This window comes from Manis javanica, chromosome 4 (assembly GCF_040802235.1).
Source record: "Manis javanica isolate MJ-LG chromosome 4, MJ_LKY, whole genome shotgun sequence".
NCBI classification, from domain to species: Eukaryota; Metazoa; Chordata; class Mammalia; order Pholidota; family Manidae; genus Manis; species Manis javanica.
In genome coordinates, this window is record NC_133159.1 from 136,258,364 (window position 1) to 136,283,152 (window position 24,789).

General features: G+C 36.7%; 1 protein-coding gene across 4 annotated transcripts in view; it reads left to right on the forward strand.

Moving 5' to 3' along the window:
• The window catches only part of SSH2 (slingshot protein phosphatase 2), a 306,049-nt gene that overhangs the window by 150,611 nt on the left and 130,649 nt on the right, over positions 1-24,789 (forward strand). For all 4 annotated transcript variants that reach the window (XM_073235066.1, XM_073235067.1, XM_037022734.2 and 1 more), the window contains one exon: positions 720-763. In XM_073235066.1, coding sequence (XP_073091167.1) covers positions 720-763 — 44 coding nt within the window. The remainder of the gene's footprint in view (positions 1-719; positions 764-24,789) is intronic.

Genomic DNA, 24,789 nt, shown 5'->3' on the forward strand with positions numbered 1-24,789 from the left:
AAATACCTGTATTTTATTGAGTCTGAATTACCATAAGTTATATAACAACATCAATTATTTTCTGTGCCATTAAGAACAAGTAAATATTGCAGTTAAATATGACTCAATGTTTTTTATCACATTGATTGTAGACATTCATCCTAAATTATGTGTGTTAGAATTAGTGAGAAATATGGTACCATGAACCTTCTGAGTTTATAAGGAATAAGTAGGACAATGAACTTAAAGCATTAAGCAAGGTACCTGGTACGTTATAAATCCTCATTGGAAGCCATTATGTTGATGGGGATGATGATTTGATCATGAGTACTTTGTGAAGCAGTGCTCATTGTTTAGGTTGTTCTTTGGGATGAAAATCATTAATAGGTTATCTTGATGAGATTGTTTGGTATTGAAAATGCCCACCCGTTTTGAATTTGAAGTAGCATAACACTAGCATAACATCTTAAGTTGGTTTTCGGAGGTATTCTTTTAAGGATTAGCACTTTGTTATCAATGAAATTTGTTACGATTATTGAAATTTCCTTCAGGAATAAATTCTGTTAATATATGTCCACCTCCTGGGTTAGTTGAAGTCACTTTTTATGGACTTATTTAGTTCAGATGCACAGCATGAATGAGATATTCCTACATTAAAGATTAGTAAAGTTGCATTGTTGACATTATGATATGAAGTCTCAGTTTTTAAATTATTTTTTCTCATTTTCCTGTCTATACAGGAGGCCGACAGTGGGGAGGAGGAATGCCGGTCACAGCCCAGGAGGTATGTTGGTTCATTATATTGTACAGCGTTTCTGTAGTTTCTCAGTCTTCTCAGATTAGGTTATCCTGATTTTCCAAGATGTATAATTGGTCTCTCAAAATGAGATTGCTTTAAGAATCAGGTTTTTATCAGTTTTAATTCTGGTTTCACCATATAAGTTTCCTTGGGCGACTGACTTCTTTCTTCTTCGTGAATTTCAGTTTCTTCATCTGTAAAATACCTGTATTTTATTGAGTCTGAATTGCCATAAGTTATATAACAGACTCAGAAAGACTTAAGGTGGCAGATTACATTTTGGTGTACACCTGAAACAACTATGAAGTTGTATGCCAATTGTAACTTGATTGATTGATTGATTGATTAATTAAAATGCTAGATTGCTTTTTTAAAAATGCAGAAAGACCAATATTGGCCCAGTTTTGACCCAAGTCCAGAACTATCTTGGGTAATAAAAAGCAAATTTTCATTAGTTTTAGGAAAATATCAACTGGAGAACATTTCAGCCTATAGTTTTTTACTTGTTTGTCATTCATTTTGATAGATTTTGTAATTTTTGCAGACTGGCTAATATTTCACTTCCTAAATACAAAGGATATACTGTGTAACTTACTCAATTCTTTTAAATAAAATGAAACTTTTCTCTCTCTCTCATGGAATAGTGGGCATGTTATTACAAGGGTACCAATGCCTGCCTGCTACCTGCTGCCTGCTGCCATTAAAAGAAAAAATTATGAAAGACATCTAGAAAGTATATAATAACATTTCCGTTATCTCCTTTAAGTGGTTTTTTTAAAATCAACTTCCTCCCATTAAGACACAGTCCTGCTAAGTTCTAAATGGTCATTTAAATGTTACCAAACTTGTATCCTCTTAACTCAATCACATGAGCCATTCGGGATGATACAGGAAAAGGATATATAAGCAAGTTCACATGTAGAAGCTGGCTAAAGGCGAATGCCTCCTTAATAATGAACTATTAGGTGATTGTTGATGTATATGTCACTGTTGTAAAGTACAGCTTAATATGAAAATAGTTCCTTATCATCAATAACTTAGGTTACTGGCAATAATTTTTCCTATCTTGGTTATCACAAAAATTTTGCCTTAAAGCTTAATTTCTCACTGTCTCCTTGAGAACTGACAATGTGGTGTTATTCTTTTGCATACAGCTAAGAGAGAGAGATGTGGAAGAAATTTTAGCTGAAGGCTCAGAAAATTCTAAGATTTTCTAGTAGGCCAAATCTATAGATCTCTGGGTTAATTTCAAGCTTTACATCTTGATTTGGCATCTACTAGGATAATTGTTCAAAAAATTTTACGTTAATGATGAGGCAATGCAAGTCTCGTATCTTATTCACAGTGCTGAATTGTTGAGCCATTAAGAACCATAAAGACCCGTTTTTAAAGTTTTGGTAATAAATCATTAATATGACTAGCAAAGGGTTTTTTTCACAAGAAAGAATCATTTATAGACATAAGAAATTAAGAAAAACCTAGTAGTACCTATTTTAAAATATCAACATTTACTTGTCTGTTGTAATTTCTTACATTCAGTGTGTTTCCTAGGCTATTTCTAAATCTAATTTCTTTAGTCTGACTCAAAGCAAAGAAATCTCTTCGAAGTGCTAACTGAATGCCCCTTGTAGCTCTATGGTGTATAAGAGGTTCATTTTTGTGTGTTTGGCTGCTGCAGATTGTTCTGGCACTACAGATTCTCTAACACTACCACGGAATAAATCAGTTTTGAGTTAGCGTCTTTTCACTGAGCCTGCCTGAGCTCTTTACAGTTTGTGGGTTCAATTGTGGTTTGTAGTAAGGAATTGAATAGTAAACAGCATATCATTACAACTAATGCTAGTTACAAGTAAGAAAAAAGATTTGCGTTAATAAGCTCCTGTTTTAACTAAATGCCATTTATTAAGAAAGTCATAAAAGTAATCATTTGATATTATTACCCAAATTATGGTGCCTTTGAAAACCAATGTCCACAGGCAACAACAGAAAAAGCATAAATAAATCAGATTTTATCAGAATTTAAAACTCTGCACATCAAAGGACACAATCACCAGAGTGAAAAGGCAACCCGCAGAACAGGAGAAAATTATTTGCAAATTATATAGCTGGTAAAGGGTTAATATCCAGAATATATAAAGAACTCTTAAAGCTGAACAATAACAACAAAAAAAAACAACTAACCTGTCCCAGTCAACATAAGATTATATCAGGAAATATCATAGACTGATTGGCTTAAACAACAGGCATTTATTTCTCACAGTTCTGGAACCTGGGAAGTCCTATATCAATGTGCTAGGAGATTTGGTTCCTGATGAAAGCCCTCTTCCTGGCTTGCTCACAGCTGCCCTCTTGCTGTGTCCTCATGTGGCCATGAGAGAGGGTGCTCTGGCCTCTTCCTCTTCTTATATGGACACTAATCCTGCCATGGGGGCCCTGTCTTCATGTCATCATCTTACTCTAATTACCTCCCAAAGGCCCCAATCTCCAAATCTCCAAATACCATCATGTTGAGGGTTAAGGCTTCAGTATATGTATTGGGGGCAGCACACAAACAGTCAATCCACAGTGTTCCACCCCTACCATCCCCCAGATTCATGCCCTTTTCACATACAAAATATATTAATTCCACCCCAGCAGCCCCAAAAGACTTAACTCTTTCTGGCATCAACTCTAAAGTTTGAAGTCCAAAGTCTCATCTACATGTCATCCAAATCAGATATGGATGAGACTTGAGGCAAAATTCCTCTCCAGCTGTGAACCTGTGAAACCAGGTAAGTTATGAGCTTCAAAATACAATAGTAGGACAGACATAGAATAGACATTCCCATTCCTAAAGGGAGAAATAGGAAAGAAAGAAGAGGAGACAGGCCCCAAGTAAGTCTAAAACTTAGCCAGGCAAATTCCATTAGCTCTTAAGGCTCAAGAATAGTCCTCTTTTGTTTGATACTCTGCCCTCTGGACCCAGGAGAGACAGTCATCCTGCCTTCAGGACCAACTGGAGTGATGCTTTCATCCCATGACTCAGTGGGGCAGCCCTGAGTGCCTCGGCTCCCTTGGAGTGACACTGTGTGTCATTCCGCAAGGGCCCACACACATGGCAGAATGTGTTGGGCAGTGGTCCCACCCTTCAAAACCAAGACAGAAGCAGTATTACCTCACTGGGCCTTGCATCCTGGGCCTGTGGTGGGAGGAGCAGCCCTGATGATCCCTGAATTACCTTTGGGGCCTTTCTTCTCTTGAGGATAATGCATATTCACAGCATTCCTTCATTCTGTCTCATTTTCTTTGTTTCCTTTAGTCCCAGCTGGCAGTGTTTTGCTGATAAAATCCCATCTTTATTCCTGGCTTCTGTTGAGATGACTGATTAGGTCAGTGGTATATACACACATTAATCTCCTTACCAAATGGTGGATCACCATACCCTTGGTGTTTTCTTCCAAACATGCTTTCTCATTTTTTGCTATAAGGGCAAGCTGAGAATTTTCCAAATCTTTAACTTCTATTTCCTTTTTGCTTAACAACTGCTTTTTCAATTCATTTCTCTCATCTCTATATTTTATTTTAAGCAGTCAGGAGGAACTAGGCTTCTTCAATATTTTGCTTAGAAATCTCGTGAGCCAAATATCCAATTTAATAGCTCACAAGTTCTACTTTCCAAGTAGCCAAGTTCTTTGCTACTTCTTAACAAGGATTGCCTTTTCTTCACTGACCAATAACACATTCCCCATTTTCATCTGAGACCTCATCAGATGGCCTTTACCACCCCATATTTATACCAACATTCTGTTTGTGATTATTATGTATTCTCTAAGAAGATGGAAGGCTTTCTCTCCAACTCATCTCTTTTCTTTCTGAGCTCTCACCAGAAAGGCCTTTAACACTCTCTTCATGACAATCTCAGCTTTCTCTAGCATGCACCTTTAAACTCTTCCAGCTTCTACCCATTACTCAGTTCCAAAGCCACTTCCACATTTTTAGGTATTCTTTATAGCAGCACCTCACTTCTCAGTACCATATCAATATTAGTCAGGGTTTTCCAGAGACAGAATTAATAGGAAATACATAGATAGATTTATTATAAGCACTTTCTCAGCACTATTATGAAAGCTGAGAAATCCCAAGATCTGCAAGTTAGAGACTCAGGAGAGCTGATGGCACAACTTCCAGTCCAAGTTTGAGTCTGATCAGAAGAATGATGTCCTAGCTCAAAGACAGGCAGAGAGCACAGATTCTTCCTTACTCAACCTTTTGTTCTATTCAGGCCTTCAAAGGAACGGTGAAGCCCCCCACATTGGGGATGGTAATCTGATTCAAATGTTAATCTCAACCAGAAACACCTTCAAGAGACATACCCAAAATAATGTTTGACCAAATATCTGGGTAACCTGTGGCCCAGTCAAGTTGAAAGATAAAAGTAAGCATTACACAACTCAATTAATAAATGGGCAAAAAACTTAAATAGACATTTCTCCAAAGAAGATATACAAACAGCCAATAAGCACTTGAAAAGACGCTCAACATCACTATTCATTAGGGAAATGCAAATCAAAACTACAGAGAGATACCACCTCACACTCATTAGGATAGTCGCTTCCCAAAAATCAGAAAATAACAAGTGTTGGTGAGGATGTGAAGAAATTGAAATCCTTGTGCTCTGCTGGTGGAAATGGAAAATGGGACAGTATGGCAGGTCCCCCCAAAATTAAGAACAGAATCATCATATGTACCAGCAATTCCACTTATGGATATATACCCAAAAGCATTAAAAGCAGGGTCTTGAGAAATTTCTACACCTATGTTTATAGCAACATTATTCCTAGTAGCCAAAAAGTAAAAGTAACTCAAGTATCTACTGACAGATGAATAAACAAAATGTGGTAGGCACACACACACACACACACACACACACACACACACACACACACATGCAGTAGAATATCATTCAGCATTAAAAAGGAAGGAAATTCTGACATATGTTACAATATGGATGAACTTTGAGGACATTATGCTAAGTGAAATGAGCCAGTCACTAAAGGACACATATTGTATGATTCCACTTCTATGAAGTACCTACAGTAGTCAAATTCTCAGAGATGAAAAATAGAATGATGGTTGCCAGGGGCTAGAGGAAGAGGGGAATAGGGAATTATTATTTAATGGGAGCAAAGCTTCAGTTTTAGAAGAGAAAGAAGTTCTAGAGACACATGGTGGTGATAGTTGTATAACAGAGTGAATGTACTTTATGCCACTGTACACTTAAAAATGGTCAAGGTGGCAAATTTTGTTATGTGTATTTTATTATAGTTAAAAAACAATGTATTCATGCCACACTCACCCCTTCTTATGACATTTAATTTCTTGCAATACTTTGTATTTCTCAGAAGATAAGCATAAAAAGATAACATGATTATAGAACTAATCAAGTGGTATATTACTACCATTTTGGTAAGAAGATAAGTGGATGAAATTCAATGCGTGTTTTCCTTTTGTATATTTATGAATTCATAGCTTTTCTTTTTATATAATGACCTACTTTGTTGACTGGGGAACACCCAGGAAGATCACTATAAAACTAAACCATACAGCATGCCAATATTCAACTATTTTGACCTAATGGCTATCTCATATAAGTCAACCTAATAAAAGTATAAGATAATAAATAAAAATGAACAAAAAATATGTCACTGAAATAAATCTTTGAAATCCCAAGACATCTTTCTTACGGTGAACAGTTGTGGTAGAAAACAAGGTACTTTAGATCTAAACTTAGAATGTAAATATTTTTTTAGAGTAGAATTCTTCCATTCCCTTGTATTCCAACTTGAGGCTAAGAATTAAAGTAAAGAGAAAAGGAATGACCTTTAGGAAATTCTTTGGGGTCAGCAATATATAGTATTGTACAATAATATAGTTGCAAAGATCTGGGAGAAACTGTCCATTTCATTAAAAGCTAAATGAATGTTTTAGCCATTGAGGACAATTTTTATGTTTTTCCCTCTCAACTCAAATAATGCATACAATATTATTTTCTAAGTTACTCAATGTGAAGTTATTTTTCAGGTTCAGCCCCAAGCCTCTCTTGTTTTTAAGCCTAATTTATTCCTCTTTGTCTTTCATCAATATAAAATTACTCACAACAACCTAAAAAGTTCTTCACCTTTGAAAACATGTTATTTATGCCAAGTACTTCAAACCTAGCAATGAAGACAAAGTTTGCAGCATATGGAGTAGAGTGAGAGCCCTGTGGACCAGAGGAGTCTCAATATCTTTTGGAAGAGCTGGGTCTTGAATGAATGGGATTTAGGTAGGAGAACATAAGAGCATTCCAAATATAAGAGGAGCATGGGGAGAGTAGAAGGATATCTTCAGAAGTCTGGAAGTAGGTGCTGATATATTTCAGAATAGTAAGATAATTGTCTATCTCTTAAAAGCAGAGGAGTTTTGATTTGACATATTTTTGTCTAGAAGAATGACATGAAGACAGAATGAGAGGAGTTAGGAAAACTATCTGGGAAGCTGTTGCAGGCAAACGGCTAGAGTTGGGCAATCACCTCCCCATCTGACAGCAGCATGAGGACAGGGACTGTGTCTTTTATCTCAATATCCACAGTAATTGGCATGTAGTTGACACTGAGTAAATGCTTGTTGAATGAACAAATGAGAATAAAGAATGTTGATACCTTTACTAGAAATGATATAGTTGAAAAAGAAAACATATGAATTCACCTTTGAACATGTGAAACAACAGGGCAATCAATAGTCAGGTGAAGAGACTATGAAGAAAGTTGAAAGAAAACACATTTTCACAATGGCACTGTTACTAATTCATTCAATTTGTGGCAAATCTTTCCTCCAGATCTCTGTTTCTAGTACCTCCTCAAGATTTTCTTGTATTTGCTCTGTTTATTTTTTCCTTTTAAGATATGAGTTTATTTAATTTCAGCCTATTTGGTGAAATAATTTTGTATGGATTTAGATATCATAATGACAATAAATGTCACTACATTGTCTATCTTTTGGTGATGAAAATAGGACAGATAGACAGTTGACCCTTAAACAATACAGATTTCAATTTCATGGGTCCACTTATACATAGTTTTTTTTTCAATAAATATATTGGAATATTTTTTGGAGATTTGCAACAACTTGAAGAAGCATTTCCTTTTTTTAAGTTTACTTTATTGTAAATATATAGTATGTAATACATATGCAAAATATGTGTTGATCAACAGTTTGTTATCAGTAAGGCTTCCAGTCAACAGTAGGCTATTAAGTTTTGGGAGAGTTAAAAGTTCCCTGTAGATTTTTGACTGTGCAGGGGGTCAGCATCCCTAACCTTCACACTGTTAAAAGGGTTAACTATACTTCTACCTCAGCATATGTTCTAGTTAAAGAAAATATTAACCTAGAGAATAAGAGTATTGTATTTAAATAAAAAATGACAGACAAGGTGAAAAAGCCCATTGTAAATATGAGTGATAATTTAACCCATATATTTTAAATTATCTTTTTACTTTTTAATTTTGAAAAAATGTCATACTTACAGAAAAGTTGTAAATACAGTACATGGAATTTTTTTTCCTGAGCCATTTGATAGTAAGATGCCCCATCACCTTGCTTTCTGTTTTAAGAAACAGGGTGACATTAACATTTCATAGAGAAGCCAACTGTTTATTGAGCTTATAACAGAATGTATTTATGTGTGTGATATTGTGTATATTGATTAATTGATTGATTAACAAAAGTAGAGCTTTCCACCCATGTATTAGAAACTGGCTCTAAGTGATCACAGTGAAGCTATACATCTTTTGCTATTGGCCCTTCTGAAGTCTGAATCTCCATCTCCCACCATGTGTTACTCTTCTGATTCAGAGAACTATCAACTGTTTATAAACATTTGGGTGTGGTCAACAAAGGGTGTAGCAAGCTGTCCTCTCAAGTTCTTGAGTTCTGCCACTACTAAGATTATCTGCTTTAAATTGGTAACTGCACATATTTAAAAGCTCTTTTCCAAGCCTCTTGACAGGAGTAAGAATTTTCATTTCACCGAAGTGCTGTTTCTGAAGAATGTATCACAGACTCTATTTTATATTAATCTGGCATGTTCTGCTTCTGGTAGCTATGAAAGGCATTGTTCTTAAATCTGATTTGAAAAACAAATTTAATTATCATAGCCGTAATGAAATTAGGTATGTCTTTTAAATCTGGGTAAATAATTCTATTGTTTCCCATTTGTTAGGCTTCATTGTATAAACAGAAACAAAAAGAAAAACAAAAATAAAGTAAATTTCAGCATCTTACTACGCAGATGGACAGTATGTGGGGGGGACTTGGTGAAGGGGGGAACCTAGTAAACATAATGTTCTCTCTGTAATTGTAGATTAATGATACCAAAATAAAAATAATAAAATAAAGTAAATTTCCCCTCAGTTCTTGACTTTGCTAAACTTGACTTTGCCAAACTAAGTTTTGGAAAAGTTGTTTTCTTATATTATACAAACCCAAAGACTAAAGTATCAAATACCTATCACTGCTGGCAGAGGATTCTGGGAAGATGGTGGCATAGGAGGCACCAGAAATCTGTCTCCTCATCTAGACAACAATTACACTAGCAGAATCTATCTGATGCAACTATATATGGGAACTTTGGTATCTGTTGAAGATTTGGAACTTCCAGGGGAAGACTCAGAGATAAATTGTGGTCACTTTCAGTTCTTAGCTACCCATTCCCCACCCTCAAACATATGTATACCTCAAGCAGTTGTGCATATGTTCCTACAGCAGCTTGCACACAGCCTGTGGAAGACAGGGTGGGCAAAAAGGATGCTGTCCTCCAGATATTGGGAATCTGTGCCCTGATACCTGATTGCTGCTTCTGATCACAGAGGTGCAGACAAAGAGGCAGGTAGCCATTGTTATTACATTACACCTCCCCACATTGTTGCAAGTCCCTCTCCCTCCAGCTGAAGTGACTTCCAGGAATTTACAGGGCTGGCACCCTTTTCTTCCTCTCCCTTCATTTTTTGCTGTTCTCTTTTTGGGAGCCAGACATTAAAGACTAGGACATTCAAAAATCAACTGCGTAAAAGGGAAAAATTAGAAAGTGACCATGCATGCCCAGGGAAGGCTCAAATAAGACTTTAAATTTACACCGCAGGCTGATTCATGGCACAGAGATAGACTACAATAATTAAAAAAAATAATAACAACAACAACAAAAGTAAACCCTGGGGAAAGTGGGAAATCCAATTCTCAAAGTTACTATATTTTTAGATTCAAATGTTCAATGTTCAACAAAAAATCATGAGACATACAAAGAAACATGGAAATCTGACCCATTAAAAGGAGAAAAATAAATCAACAGAAACTGTCCCTGAAAAAGACCTAATGGCGGATATGCTATACAAAGACTTTAAAACAGCTATCCTAAAGATGTTCAATGAACTAGAAGGAGATACAGTCAAGAAAATGAGAGTAAAATGGAATTACCAATCAAGAAAATTTAAGAAGAAACAGAAAAGAACTCTTAGAGCTGAAAAGTACAATAATTGAAATGAAAAATTCACTAGATGTATTCAAAAGCAGATTTCAGCAAGCAGGAGTATCTATCAAACTTGAAGATAGGACAATGCAAGTTATCAAGTCTGAGGAACAGAAAGAAAAAAGACTGAAGAAAAACAAACTGAGTCTACCTATGGGACACCATCAAAAAAACCAACATACATATCATGGGAGTCCCAGAGGAGCAGGAAGAAAGGGGTAGAGAGAATATTTGAAGAAACAATGGCTAAAAACATTCCAAATTTGATGAAAAAAATGAATATAAATATCCAAGAATCTAAATAAACTCCAGGTAAGATGAACTCATAGAGACCCACACTAAGACACATTATAATCAAACTTTCAAAAGACAAAGACAAAGAAAGAATCTTGAAAGCAGCAAGAGAGAAGCAAATCATCATATACAAAGCATCCTCAATGAGATAATTAGCAGCTTTCTCTTCAGAAACTTTGGAGGCCAGAGAGTGACCAACACAGAAGTATACCTCATTTTATTGCACATCCCTTTTTTGCACTTTGCAGATATGTACTGCATTATTTTTTGCGAATTGAAGGTTTGTGACAACCCTTCATTGAGCAAGTCTATCAGTGCCATTTTTCCAATAGCATTTGCTCATTTCATGTCTCTGTGTCACATTTTGGTAATACTCCCAAATATTTCAAACTTTTTCATTATTTTGTTTGTTATAGTGATCTGTGATCAGTGACTTTTGAAGTTACTTATTTTAATTGTTCTGTGGCACTGATTAAGACAGTTAACTTAATCAGCAAATATGTTTATGTTCTGACTGCTACATTGACCAGCTATTTCCCCCATCTCCCTCCTTCTCCCAAGGCCTCACTATTCCCTGAGACACAACAATATTGAAATTAGGCCAACTAATCCTACAATGGCCTTTAAGTGTTCAAGTGAAAGAAAGAGTTGTACATCTCTCATTTTAAATCAAAAGCTAGGATTGATTAAGCTTAGTGAGGAAGGGATGTCAAAAGCTGAGATAGGCCAAAAGCTAGGCTTCTTGCACTAGTTATCCAAGTTGAGAATGGAACAAAAAAGTTCTCAAAGGAATTAAAAAGTACTACCCCAGTGAACACGCAAATGATAAAAAAGCAAAATAGCCTTATTGCTGATACAAAGGTTTAGTGTTTTGGAAGATGATCAAATGAGCCACATTTCCTTAAGCCAAAGACCAATCCAGAAAAAGGCCCTAACTCTCTTCAATTCTATGAAGGTGGAGAGAGGTGAGGAAGCTGCAGAAGAAAAATTGGAAACTAGCAGTAGTTTCATAAGGTTTAGGGAAAATGCCGTCTCTGTAACATAAAAGTGCAAGGTGGAGCAACAAATGCTGATATAGAAACTGCAGCAAGCTACCAGAGATCTAGCTAAGATAATTAACAAAAGTGACTACACTAAACAACAGATTTTCAATGTAGACAAATAGCCTTCTATTGGAAGATCCCATCTAGGTCTTTGATAGCTAGAGAAAAGTCAATGCCTGACTTCAGAGCTTCAAAGGACAGTCTCTCTTGTTGGGGGCCAATTGCAGCAGGTGACTTTAAGTTGAAGCCAATGATCATCTACCATTCCTAAAATCCTAGGTCTCTTAAGAATTATGCTGAATCTACTCTGCCTGTGCTGTTTAAATGGAAGAGCAAAGCCTGGATTATAGCACCTCTGTTTACAACATGGTTTGCTAAATATTTTAAGCCCACTGTCAGTACCTACTAGTGCTCATTAACAATGTACCTTGTTGCCCAAGAGATGGAGATGAGCAACAAGATTAATGTTGTTTTCATGCCTGCTAACACTACATCCATTCGGCAGCCCATGGATCAAGGAGTAATTTCAACTTTTAAGAAGTCTTATTTAAGAAATACATTGCATAAGACTATAGCTGCCACAGCTAGTGATTCTCTGGTGGATCTGGCAAAGTAAACGGAAAACCTTCTGGAGAGGATTCACCACTCAAGATGCCATTAAGATTCCATTGTGATTCATGGGAAGGTCAAATTATCAACATTAACAGGAGTTTGGAAGAAGTTGACTCCAAACTTCATGGGTAATTTTGAGGGATTCAAGGCTTCATTGGAGGAAGTAACTGCAGATGTGGTGGAAAGAGCAAGAGAACTAGAATTAGAAATGGCTCCAGAAGATGTGACTGAGTTGCAATATCATGGTAAAGCTTGAATTGGATAAGGAGTTGCTTCTTATGCATGAGCAAAGACAGTGGTTTCCTGAGGTGGAATCTACTACTGCTGAAGATGCTGTGAAGATTGTTGAAATGACAACAAAGGATTTAGAATATTACATAAACTTGGTTGATACAGCAGTGGCAGGGCTTGAGAGGACTGACTCCAGTTTTGAGAAAAGTTCTGTGGGTAGAATGCTGTCAAACAACATCACATGCTACAGAGAAGCATTTGTGAAAGGAAGAGGCAATTGATGCAACAAAGTTCATTGTTACCTTACTTTAAGAAACTGCTACAACCACCCCCGTCTATCAGCAACCACCACTCTGATCAGTCGACAGCCATCAACACTCAGGCAGAATTCTCTACCAGCAAAAAGATTACAACTGGTGAAAGCTCAGATGATAACATTTTTAGCAATAAATTATTTCTTAATTAAGATTTTTACATTTTTAGACATAATGCTCTTATGCTCTTTCACACTTAATAGACTGCAGTATAGTACAAACATAACTTTTATGTATGTTGAAAAACCAACAAATTCATCTGACTCACTTTGATACTCACTTTATTGAGGTGGTCTGGAGCTGAACCTGTATCTCCAAAGTGTGCCTGTATTCAAACTGTTGGAAGGAAAACTTGTCAACCAAGAACCCTATATCTGGAAAAACTGCCCTTTAAAAATGAGGGAGAAATTAAGACATTCCATATAAATCAAAGCTGAGGGGGTTTGTGACCTCTAGACTTGCCCTGCAAGAAATACTCAAAGGATTCTTGCAAAGTGAAATGAAAGGACATCAGACAGTAACTTGAAGCATATGGAAAAATGAAGATCGTAATAAAGATGAATACATGGGCAATTATAAAAGCTAGTGTTATTGTAACAATGGGTGGGTTATAACTGCACTTTTTTGTTTTCTACATACTTTAAAGGACTAATACATTTAGAGAAAAGAAATTGTTAGTGTAAAAGCAAATATTACTGTAACTTTGGTTTGTAACTCCAAATACTCTTTTCTATATAACTTAAGAAACTAATGCACTTCAAAAGAATTATTAGTTTGTATTTTGTGATACACAATGTATGAACATGGAATGTTGTGACAGCAACTCAAAGGGGTGGAGATGGAGCTATTAATGAGCAGAGTATGTATGTTATTGAAGCTAAGCTGGTATAGATTGAAATTAGGGTGTTATAACTTTAGGTTGTTAAATATCTTTATGGTAACCACAAAGTAATTGGCTATAGAATATACATTAAAGGAATTGAAAAAGGAATTCAAACATTTCAGTAAAAAATCAACTAAGTACAAAAGAAGACAGTAATACAGGAATGAGGGACAAAAAGCTATAAAGTATATGTAAAACAAATATCACAATGACAGAAGTGAGTCCCTTCTTATCAGTAATTATTTTAAATGTAAATGAATTAAACTTTCCACTTAAGACAAAGGTTAGCATAAGGGATGAAACACATCACCCAAATATAAGAGACTTGCTTGAGATCCAAAGGCACAACATCTTGAAAGTAAAAGGATGGAAAAAGATATCCCATGCAAATAGTAACCAAAAGAGAGTAGGGGTGAGTATACTAATATCAGATAAAATAGACTTCAAATAAAAAGGGTTACAAGAAAAAAAGGACATTGTATACTAACAACAGATTAAATACAGCAAGAATATATAACAATTATAAGCATGTGCACTTAATGGCCATCAAAATGTATGAAGCAAAAACTGACAGAGTTGAAAGGAGAAAAAGACAGCTGTATAATAATACTTGGAGACTTTAATACCACACTCACAATAATGAATACAACATAATGAATAATTGATAGAACAACCCACAAAAGATAAGTAAGGAAATAGAAAACAAAGAACACAGTAAATGGAAGGATTCAAGATGGCAGTGTGATAGGTGAGACAGAGAACTCCTCCCAAAACCACAAATAGTATGAAAATATAATTATTAATACAACTAACCCTAAAACAGCAACAGGAAAGAAGGCTGAACCAGACTGCATACAGACCTCATGAAACAGGGTAACGTACTAAAGCCTTGATCAGGCAGGACCCAGGCCGTTCCCCCACCCCAGCTCACTGGCAGGAGAAAGAGAAATGGAGCGGGGAGGGGGTGGAAGCCTGGGGCTGCTGAACACCTAGCCCTGGAGACCTGCTTTGGGAGCAGAAACCTACATTGTGTGGTGCTGTGGAGGTTGGGGAGCTGGGAAAGGCATAGTGCTTCAGAGACTGAGATTCTGGCCATTTGTAGAGGACAGGATCCACATCCGGCCACTCTGTGACGGAGGAAAGGCAGGCAGTCTGAGAGGCTGCCTAGCAGGGAGAGGGATGCTGAAAGGGTGGGGTTTACATGGAACTTGCTGCTCAGAAGGGAGAGCTGGACAAAGTTGTCAGGACACACTCTGCTCAGCAGGTTGAAAACTTTGAAGAGCTTCAGGTGTTCCATCCCCCTGGCTGCCCGCTCTGCTCTGAGGTCCCCCACTGTGACACACAGCCTGCCAAACATTCCTCCTGGCCTGATGGCACTGGCTAGCAAATCTGCAGTCACTGTGCTGGCGTCAGGCCAGCCAGAGTGAGGCCCTGCCTACAACAGTTAGACACACAAAGCACAGAGCCTTACACCTGTGTGCTCGGCCCACTGGCTCTGATACTGGAGACAGGCACTGCATACAGGAATCAGAAACAGATCTTTCCTCCCCCCAGGCACCAGCTCCACTCCCCTATGACACCGAACCTCACTCTAGGGGCTAAGCACCTCCAGAGACTGGAGCTTCTGAGCACTAGTGAGCACCACACAGAAATATGAAAGATCAAAAGAACATGGTTCACACCATAATCTCACAAACCCCAGAAAAAGGGGCAAATGAAACTGAACTCACCAATCTTCCTGGAAGAGAGTTCAAAATAAAAATCATAAACATGCTTATGGAGGTACAGAAAAATATTCAAGAACACAGGAACAAATTTAAGAAGGAGATTCAATCATTGAGAAATTCCATATCTGAAAGGAAACATACAATGGAGGGATTTAAAAGCAGATTAGATATAGTAGAAGAGATGGTAAATGGAATAGAAATTAGACAAGAGGAATGCAAAGAAGCTGAGGCACAGAGAGATAAAAGGATCTCTAAGAATGAAAGAATATTGAGAGAACTGTGTGACCAATCCAAACGGAACAATATTCATATTATAGGGGTACCAGAAGAAGAAAAGAGAGAAAAAGGGATAGAAAGTGTCATTGAGGAGGTAATTGCTGAAATCTTCCTCAGTCTACAGAAGGAGATAGTCTCTCAAACCATGGAAGTGCACAGATCTCCTAACACAAGGGACCCAAGGAAGACAACATCAAGACATATAATAATTAAAATGGCAAAGATCAAAGATAAAGACAAACTTATAAAAGCAGCTAGAGAGAGAAAAAAGATCACAAACAAAGGAAAACCCATCAGGCTATCATAAGATTTCTCAACAGAAACCTTACAGGCCAGAAGGGAGTGGCATGATATATTTGATGCAATGAAGCAGAAGGGCATTGAACCAAGAGTACACTACCCAGCAACATTATCATTTAGATATGAAGGAGGGATTAAACAATTTTCAGATAAGCAAACGCTGAGAGGATTTACCTCGCACAAACCACCTCTACAGTGCATTTTGGAGGGACTACTATAGACGGAAGTATTCCTAAGGCTAAATAGATGTCACTCAAGGAATAAATAAAGAGTACAGAATATGATTCATAACATACAAAGAATTGAGGAGGAAGAGAAAGGAGGGGAAAAAAAAGAACCTTTAGGTTGTATTTATAATAGCATATGAAGTGAGTTAAATTAGACTGTTAGGTAGGAAGGGAATTACCCTTCAACCTTTGGTAACCACGAATCTAAAGACTGCAATGGGAATAAGTACACACCTATCGATAATCACCCTAAATGTAAATGGTCTGAATGCACCAATCAAAAGACATAGAGTCACTGAATGGATAAAAAAACAAGACCCATCTATATGCTGCCTACAAGAGACTCACTTCAAACCCAAAGATATACACAGACTAAAAGTGAAGGGATGGAAAAATATATTTCATGCAAATAATAGGGGAAAAAAAGCAGGAGTTGCAGTACTTGTATCAGAAAAAATAGACTTCAAAACAAAGAAAGTAACAAGAGACAAAGAAGGACATTACATCATGGTAAAAGGGTCAGACCAACAAGAGGATATAACTATTATAAATATCTATGCACCCAACACAGGATCACCTACATATGTGAAACAAATACTAATAGAATTAAAGGGGGAAATAGAATGCAATGCATTCATTTAGGAGACTTCAACACACCACTCAGTCCAAAGGGCAGATCAACCAGACAGAAAATAAGTAAAGAGACAGAGGCACTGAACAACATATTAGAACAGATGGACCTAACACTTCATCCAAAAGCAACAGGATACACATTCTTCTCAAGTGCACATGGAACATTTTCAAGAATAGAGCATATACTACTCCACAAAAAGAACCTCAGTAAATTCAAAATGATTGAAATTGTACCAACCAGCTTCTCAGATCACAAAGGTATGAAACTAGAAATAAATTACACAAAGAAAATGAAAAAGCCCACAAACACATGGAGGCTTAATAACATGCGCCTAAATAATCAATGGATCAATGACCAAATAAAAACAGAGATCAAGCAATATATGGAGACAAATGACAACAATAATTCAACAACACAAAATCTGTGGAATGCAGCGAAGGCCGTGCTAAGAGGGAAATATATGGCAATACAGGCATACCTAGGAAAGAAGAACAATCCCAAATGAACAGTCTAAACTCACAATTAATGAAACTAGAGAAGGAAGAACAAATGAGGCCCAAAGTCAGTAGAAGGAGGGACATAATAAAGATTAAAGCAGAAATAAATAAAATTGAGAAGAATAAAACAATAGAAAGATCCAATGAAAGCAGGAGCTGGTTCTTCAAGAAAATAAAGAAAATAGATAAACCCCTAGCCAGACTAATCAAGAAAAAAAGAGAGTCTACACACATGAACAGAATCAGAAATGCGAAAGGAAAAATCCCCATGGACACCACAGAAATACAAAGAATTATGAGAGAATACTATGAAAAATTATATGGTAACAAACTGGATAACTTAGAAGAAAAGAACAACTTTCTAGAAAAGTACAGCCTTCCAAGGCTGACCCAGGAAGAAACAGAAAATCTGAATAGACCAATTACCAGCAACAAAATTGAATTGGTAATCAAAAAACTACCAAAGAACAAAACACCTGGACCAGATGGTTTCCCTGCTCAATTGTATCAAATATTTAGTGAAGACCTAATATCCATCCTCCTTAAAGTTTTCCAAAAAGCAGAAGAGGAGGGAATACTCCCAAATTCATTTTATGAGGCCAACATAACTCTAATACTAAAACCAAGCAAAGACATCACAAAACAAGAAAATTACAGACCAATATCCCTGATGAATATAGATGCAAAAATACTCAACAAAATATTAGCAAACCAAACTAAAAAATACATCAAGAGGATCATACACCATGATCAAGTGGGATTCATCCCAGGGATGCAAGGATGGTTCAACATTTGAAAATCCAGCAACATCATCCACTACATCAACAAAAAGAAGGACAAAAATCATCTCCATAGATGCTGAAAAAGCATTTGACAAAATTCAACATCCATTCATGATAAAAACTCTCAACAAAATGAGTATAGAAGGCAAGTACCTCAACATAATAAAGGCCATATATGACAAACCCACAGCCAATATCATACTTAACAGCAAGAAGCTGAAAGCTTTTCCTTAAAGATTGGGAACAAGCCAAGGATGCCCACTCTCCCCACTTTTATTCAACATAGTTCTGGAGGTCTTGGCCCTGGCAGTCAGACAACATAAAGAAATACAAACATCCAGATTGGCAAGGAAGAAGTCAAACTGTCCCTGTTTGCAGATGACATGATATTATACATAAAAAACCCTAAAGAATCCACTCCAAAACTACTAGATCTAATATTGGAATTCAGCCAAGTTGCAGTATAAAAAATTAATATGCAGAAGTCTGTTGCATTCCTATATACTAACGATGAACTAGCAGAAAGAGAAATCAGGAAAACAATTCCATTCACAGTTGCATCAAAAAGAATAAAATACCTGGGAATAAACCTCACCAAGGAAGTGAATGATTTATACTCTGAAAAGTACAAAACACTCAAGAGAGAAACTAAAGAAGAAACCAATAAATGGAAACACATCCCGTGCTCATGGATAGGAAGAGTTAATATTGTCAAAAATGGCCATCCTGCTTAAAGCAATCTACAGATTCAATGCAATTTCTATCAGAATACCAACAACATTCTTCAATGAACTATAGAAAATCATTGTAAAATTCATATGGAACCACAAAAGACCCCGAATAGACAAAGCAATCCTGAGAAGGAAGAATAAAGCAGAGGGATTATGCTCCCCAACTTCAAGCTCTACTACAAAGCCACAGTAATCAAGATAATTTGGTACTGGCACAAGGACAGATCTATAGACCAATGGAACAGACTAGAGAGCTCTGATATAAACCCAACCATACATAGTCAATTAATATGTGATAAAGGAGCCACGGACATACAATGGGGGAAATGACAGCCTCTTCAGCAGCTGGTGTTGGCAAAACTGGACAAGAGAATGAAAGTGGATTATTTTTTAACCCCACACCCAAAGGTAAACTCAAAATGGATCAAAGACCTGAATGTAAGTCATGAAACCATAAAACTGTTTGAGGACAACATAGGGAAAAATCTCCTGAATATAAGCATGAACAACTTCTTCCTGAACACATCTCCTCGAGCAAGGGAAACATAAAGGAAAAATGAACTCATGGGACTACATCAAACTAAAAACTGTCTGTATGGCAAAGGACACCATCAACAGAACAGAAAGTTATCCTACAGTATGGGAGAATATATTTGTAAATGACATATCCGACAAGGGGTTAACATACAAAATATATAAAGAACTCACGTGCCTCAACACCCAAAAAGCAAAGAACCCAATTAAAAAATGGGCAGAGGATATGAAGAGACAGTTCTCCAAAGAAGAAATTCAGATGGCCAACAGACACATGAAAAGATGCTCCACATCACTAATCATCAGGGAAATGCAAATTAAAACCACCATGAGATATCACCTCACACCAGTAAGGATTGCCAGCATCGAAAAGATTAAGAACAGCAAATGCTGACGAGGATGCAGAGAAAGGGGAACTCTCCTACACTGCTGGTGGGAATGTAAGCTAGTTCAACCATTGTGGAAAGCAAAATGGAGGTTCCTCAAAAAACTAAAAGTAGAAATACCATTTGACCCAGGAATCCCACTCCTTGGAATTTACTCAAAGAATACCACTTCTCAAATTCAAAAAGACATATGCACCCCTATGTTTATTGCAGCACTATTTACAATAGCCAATATATGGAAGCAACCTTAGTGTCCATCAGTAGATGAATGGATAAAGAAGAGGTGGTACATATACACAATAGAGTACTATTCAGCCATAAGAAAGAAACAAATCCTACCATTTGCAACAACATGGATGGTGCTGGAGGACATTATGATCACTGAAGTAAGCCAGGGGGAGAAAGACATGTACCAAATGGTTCCCCTCATTTGTGGAGTGTAACAATGAAGCAAAACTGAAGGAACAAAATAGCAGCAGACTCAGAGACTCCAGAAGTAACTAGTGGTTACCAAAGGGGAGTGATGTGGGAGGGCAGGTGGGGAGAGAGGGAGACAGGGATCGAGGGCTATTATGTTCAGTACACATGGTGTGGAGGATCATGGTGAAAACAATGTAGCACAGAGAAGGCAAATAGTGAATCTGTGGCATCTTCCTACACTGATGGACAGTGACTGCAATGGGGTATGGGTGGGGACTTGATAATATGGATAAATGTAGTAACCACATTGTTTTTTCATGTGAAACCTTTGTAAGAGTGTATATCCATAATACCTTAATTTAAAAAAAAAAGAATTAAAGAGGTCAGAACACTTCCTAATTCATTGTATGAGAGCAGTGTTACCATTATACCAAAACCACATGAAGACACTACAAGAAATACACTAAAAACACAAAGACACTAAAAGAAAACTACAGAACAATATCTCTTATGAACATTGATGCAGAAATTCTCAACAAATTACTAGCAAAGAAAATTCAGCAGCAAATTAAAAGGATTATACACTGGAACCAAGTACAATTTATTCGTGGAGTGCAAAGAGGATTCACATATGAAAATCAATTGTTGTAATATGCCACGTCAACAGAATGAGAGGGGGAAAACCACACATCAATTGATAATCTCAATTGATGCAGGAAGAACATTTCAGAAATAAACCCTTTGATGTATTGAATGGTGAAAGACTGAAAGCTTTTCCTGTAAGGTCAGGAACAAGGCAAGGATGCCTATTTCCGCCACTTCTATTCAACATAGAATTGGAAGTGCTAGCCAGAGCAATAAGGTAAGAAAAAGAAATAGAGGCATCCAAATTGAAAAGGAAGAAGGAGAGTTACCTCTTCTTGCAGATATGATTTTATTTTTAGAAAGCCCTAAAGATTACACACACATGAACAAATAAACTATTAGAAGTAATAAATGAATTCAGCTAAGTAGGAGGATACAAATGAACACACAAAAAACAATTGCATTCTACTCACAAATAATGAACGATCTAAAAATGATATTACAAAAATAATTCCATTTATAATAGCATCAACAAAGATAAAAGATTTAGTAATTAACAAAGGAGGTGGAAGACTTTGTACAATGAAAACTAAAAATCATTGCTGAAAGAAATGAATAATCAAAATCTCAGTGATTTTTTGCAGAAATAGAAAAACCCATCCTAAAATTCATATGGAATATCAAGGCACCCCAAATAGCCAAAACATTTTTGAAAAAAGAAAACTGGAATACTCAAACTTCCTGACTTCAAAACTACAATATTGAAAACAGTATGGTGTCAGCATAAAGGCAGACATATAGACCAATGGAACAAAAGAGGAATCCAAAAAATAACCCTCCTATATGTCAAATGATTTTTGACAAGGATGCCAAAATCATTCAATGGGGAAGGATAGTTCTTTCAACAAATGGTGCTACAAAAAATGGATATACACATTCAAAAGAATGAAGTTGAACCCTTACATAACACCATTAAAAAAATTAACTCAAAATGGATCACAGATCAAAATATAAGCCCTAAAATAATAAAACTCTTAGAAGAAAACAGGACAAAAGCTGTGTGACATTTGATTTGGCAATGATTTCTTGGATATGACACCAAAGGCACAGATCACAAAAGAAAAAAATAGATTTCATGAAAATTGAAAATTTTTGTGCATTAAAAGACATTATAACAGAGTATAAAGGCAACTCACAGAATGGGAGAAAATATTTGCAAATTATATATCTGATAAGGGCCTAATATCCAGCATATGTAGAGAATTCCTAAAACTCAACAACAACAAAAACAGGCAATCCAATTCAAAAATGGGCAAAGGACTTAAATAGACTTTCTCCAAAAAAGGCACATCAGTGACCAATAAACACATGAAAAAATGCTCAGCATCACTACTCATTAGGGAAATGCAAATAAAAACTACAATAAAATATCACATCACACCCATTAGGATGGCTACTATCCAACAAAGAAACAGAAACAAGTGTTGGTGAGGATGTGGAAAAATTGGAACCTTTACGCACTGTTGGTTGGAGTGTAAAATGGTACCACCACTGTGGAAAATAGTATGGCAGGTCCTCAAAAAATTAAAAGTAGAATCATGATCCAGTAGTACCACTTCAGGATAGTAAAAGAATTGAAATCATGGTCTTGAAGAGATATTTTTACACCAATGTGCGTAACAGCATTATTCACAATAGGTAAAATATAGGAGTAACCCAAGTTGTCTATCTGTGGATGAGTTAATAAACAAATGTGTGTACCTACATGGAACATTATTCAATCTGAAACAGGAAGAAAATGGTGCAATATGCTGCAATATGGATGAACCTGGAAAACATGCTAAGTGAAATAAGCCAGTCACAAAAAGACAAATACTATATGGTTCCTTTTATATGAGGTAGTCAAAATCATGAAGGCAGAAAGTATAATGGTGATTGCCAGGGGATGGAGAGAGGGGAAGAAGGAGAGTTATTGTTTAATGGGTATAGAGTTTCAGTTTTACAAGATGAAAAGAGTTATGGGGATAGATGGTAATATTGGTTACATATATTTAATACCACTGAACTGGATACTTAAAAAGACAAAAAGTATTTATTACTGCCAATTATTCAGTAACAAAATCCTCTTAGCTACATGACTTGTGACTGTAGGTTCTTATGGCCTGCATCCTGGAAATTAGTAAATATGGTTATTTCCTCTTCATCTGGACTTTTCCTCTGATTACCAGGGCCAGTGTTTAGCAGAAATTCCATATTCCACAGTGAAAAGATCTGAGGCAGAATTCTTTCACTACAGGCAAGTAAGATGTAGGTAGCTGTGGGACTGTGGCCTTTACCCTTTTACCACCATATAAAATACTTATACATCCCATAATTCAGTTCTCATTGAAAACTAAAAGGTGTTAGAACAAATAATCTCATATTCAATGCATTATTTATTTTTTTCTGCTGGGGGCAGGGGGAATGGGAAAAGGTAGCAGTGCAATCATAGCAGAAGAGGAAAGAGATCCTTTAGGGGGGAAAGGAAAGAGCTGGCAGTCAAGAATGTTTGAGGAGTACTTGAGAAGACACCCCTCACCCTGGCAATCTGAACAAACTGAAAGGCAGGGAAAGGTGTAGCATTAGTGACCTCTAGCATAGAATCCCTCCAGATCAACTAGTAGCTAATTGCAGAAAGAACTGTAAATAATAAAATTCAATTTTCTAAAGACAAGGATTGGTGGTTGATTACAAGATTCTCTTTCCATTCTTACCCTTTGTAAAATGAACACAGGTGCAAGGGAATCATGCTTCTTCAATATTCAGTGTACTATACATTGTCTTATTATGTTGTCCTTGAATAAAAACCTTATGAGGAATAATTGACATTTTATAGGTAAAGTTTGAGTCCTTAAACGGGAAGATCTAGTGGTTAAAAATGCATGATATACATCCAACAAAGTAAATAATTCTCAATAATTAACAAGTGTATGTGTTTACAAAAGCCAAGGAGTCAAAATACAAAAAAAAAAAAAAAAATAAGAGGTCATCTCCCTAAAAGAACTGGATGGATGCTGTAAGTTATAAGATCTAATGACTAAGTAACTGATAATGGCAATGAATTTTTAATTTTAGTCACAATCCAGTATGAGGTTTCTGTGCTCTGTTGAATAAAAAAAATCTTTCAGTAATTGTAAAGTGCTATACAAATATTCTTTTTAAAGCTAATCCTTTAAAAAGTCATTCTCAGAGAACTACAAGAGAACGTTGAAGCCACAACCACTACCATCATCTCCAGTGCTCTGTGTAGAGCAGTACCTCCATGGCACCCACACAACAATCCAGATAAACTTCTTCATCCATGTGGTCTGCAACTTACTGTGTCAGTGTCTGCCCATCCTGTCAAGGTCCAAAAGATCCAGGCCAAAGGCCACAACCCAGGCCTCAAGAGATTTTGAAGTCCACATCATAAGGCTGGTGGACAAAATAATGATTGGTTAGAAATGGAAATAAGCCAAATTAGAACTATGCTTTATTATCAACTAGGCCTTTGTATGGTAGGTCTGTAAAGTCTGAGTCTAAACACAACTGGAGTGTCTATCACAGTGGTGGCTATTACCTGGAAATCCTTTGCTTGTCTCTTTATGACCACAGCCCTCTATTGAAACAGTTTGAGATCGAAGAGACTTTGAGCTAAAGACTGTGCAAGGAGGAATGCATCCTAGAAGTGACAAAGTACTTTTCTCATGTCTTAACAGGAAGGTCTTGAGACCAATTCAGCTTACAGATCCTAGTCAAATCAAAAGTATTGGAGGAACAGTGTCTCCATAGGTGTTATCACTTTAGATGATACACCAATAGAACCTACCTCAGTGTTGAGGTACCCTTCAACCCTCAGGGTCAGAGGACAGCAGTGCTCAGGGGAACTGAGCAGAAATTTTGCCAGCAGGAGTCTGTAGAGGCAGATGTGTGGATTAACTGGAGCCTGATCCTAGAAGCTGCTCATGATCCAAAG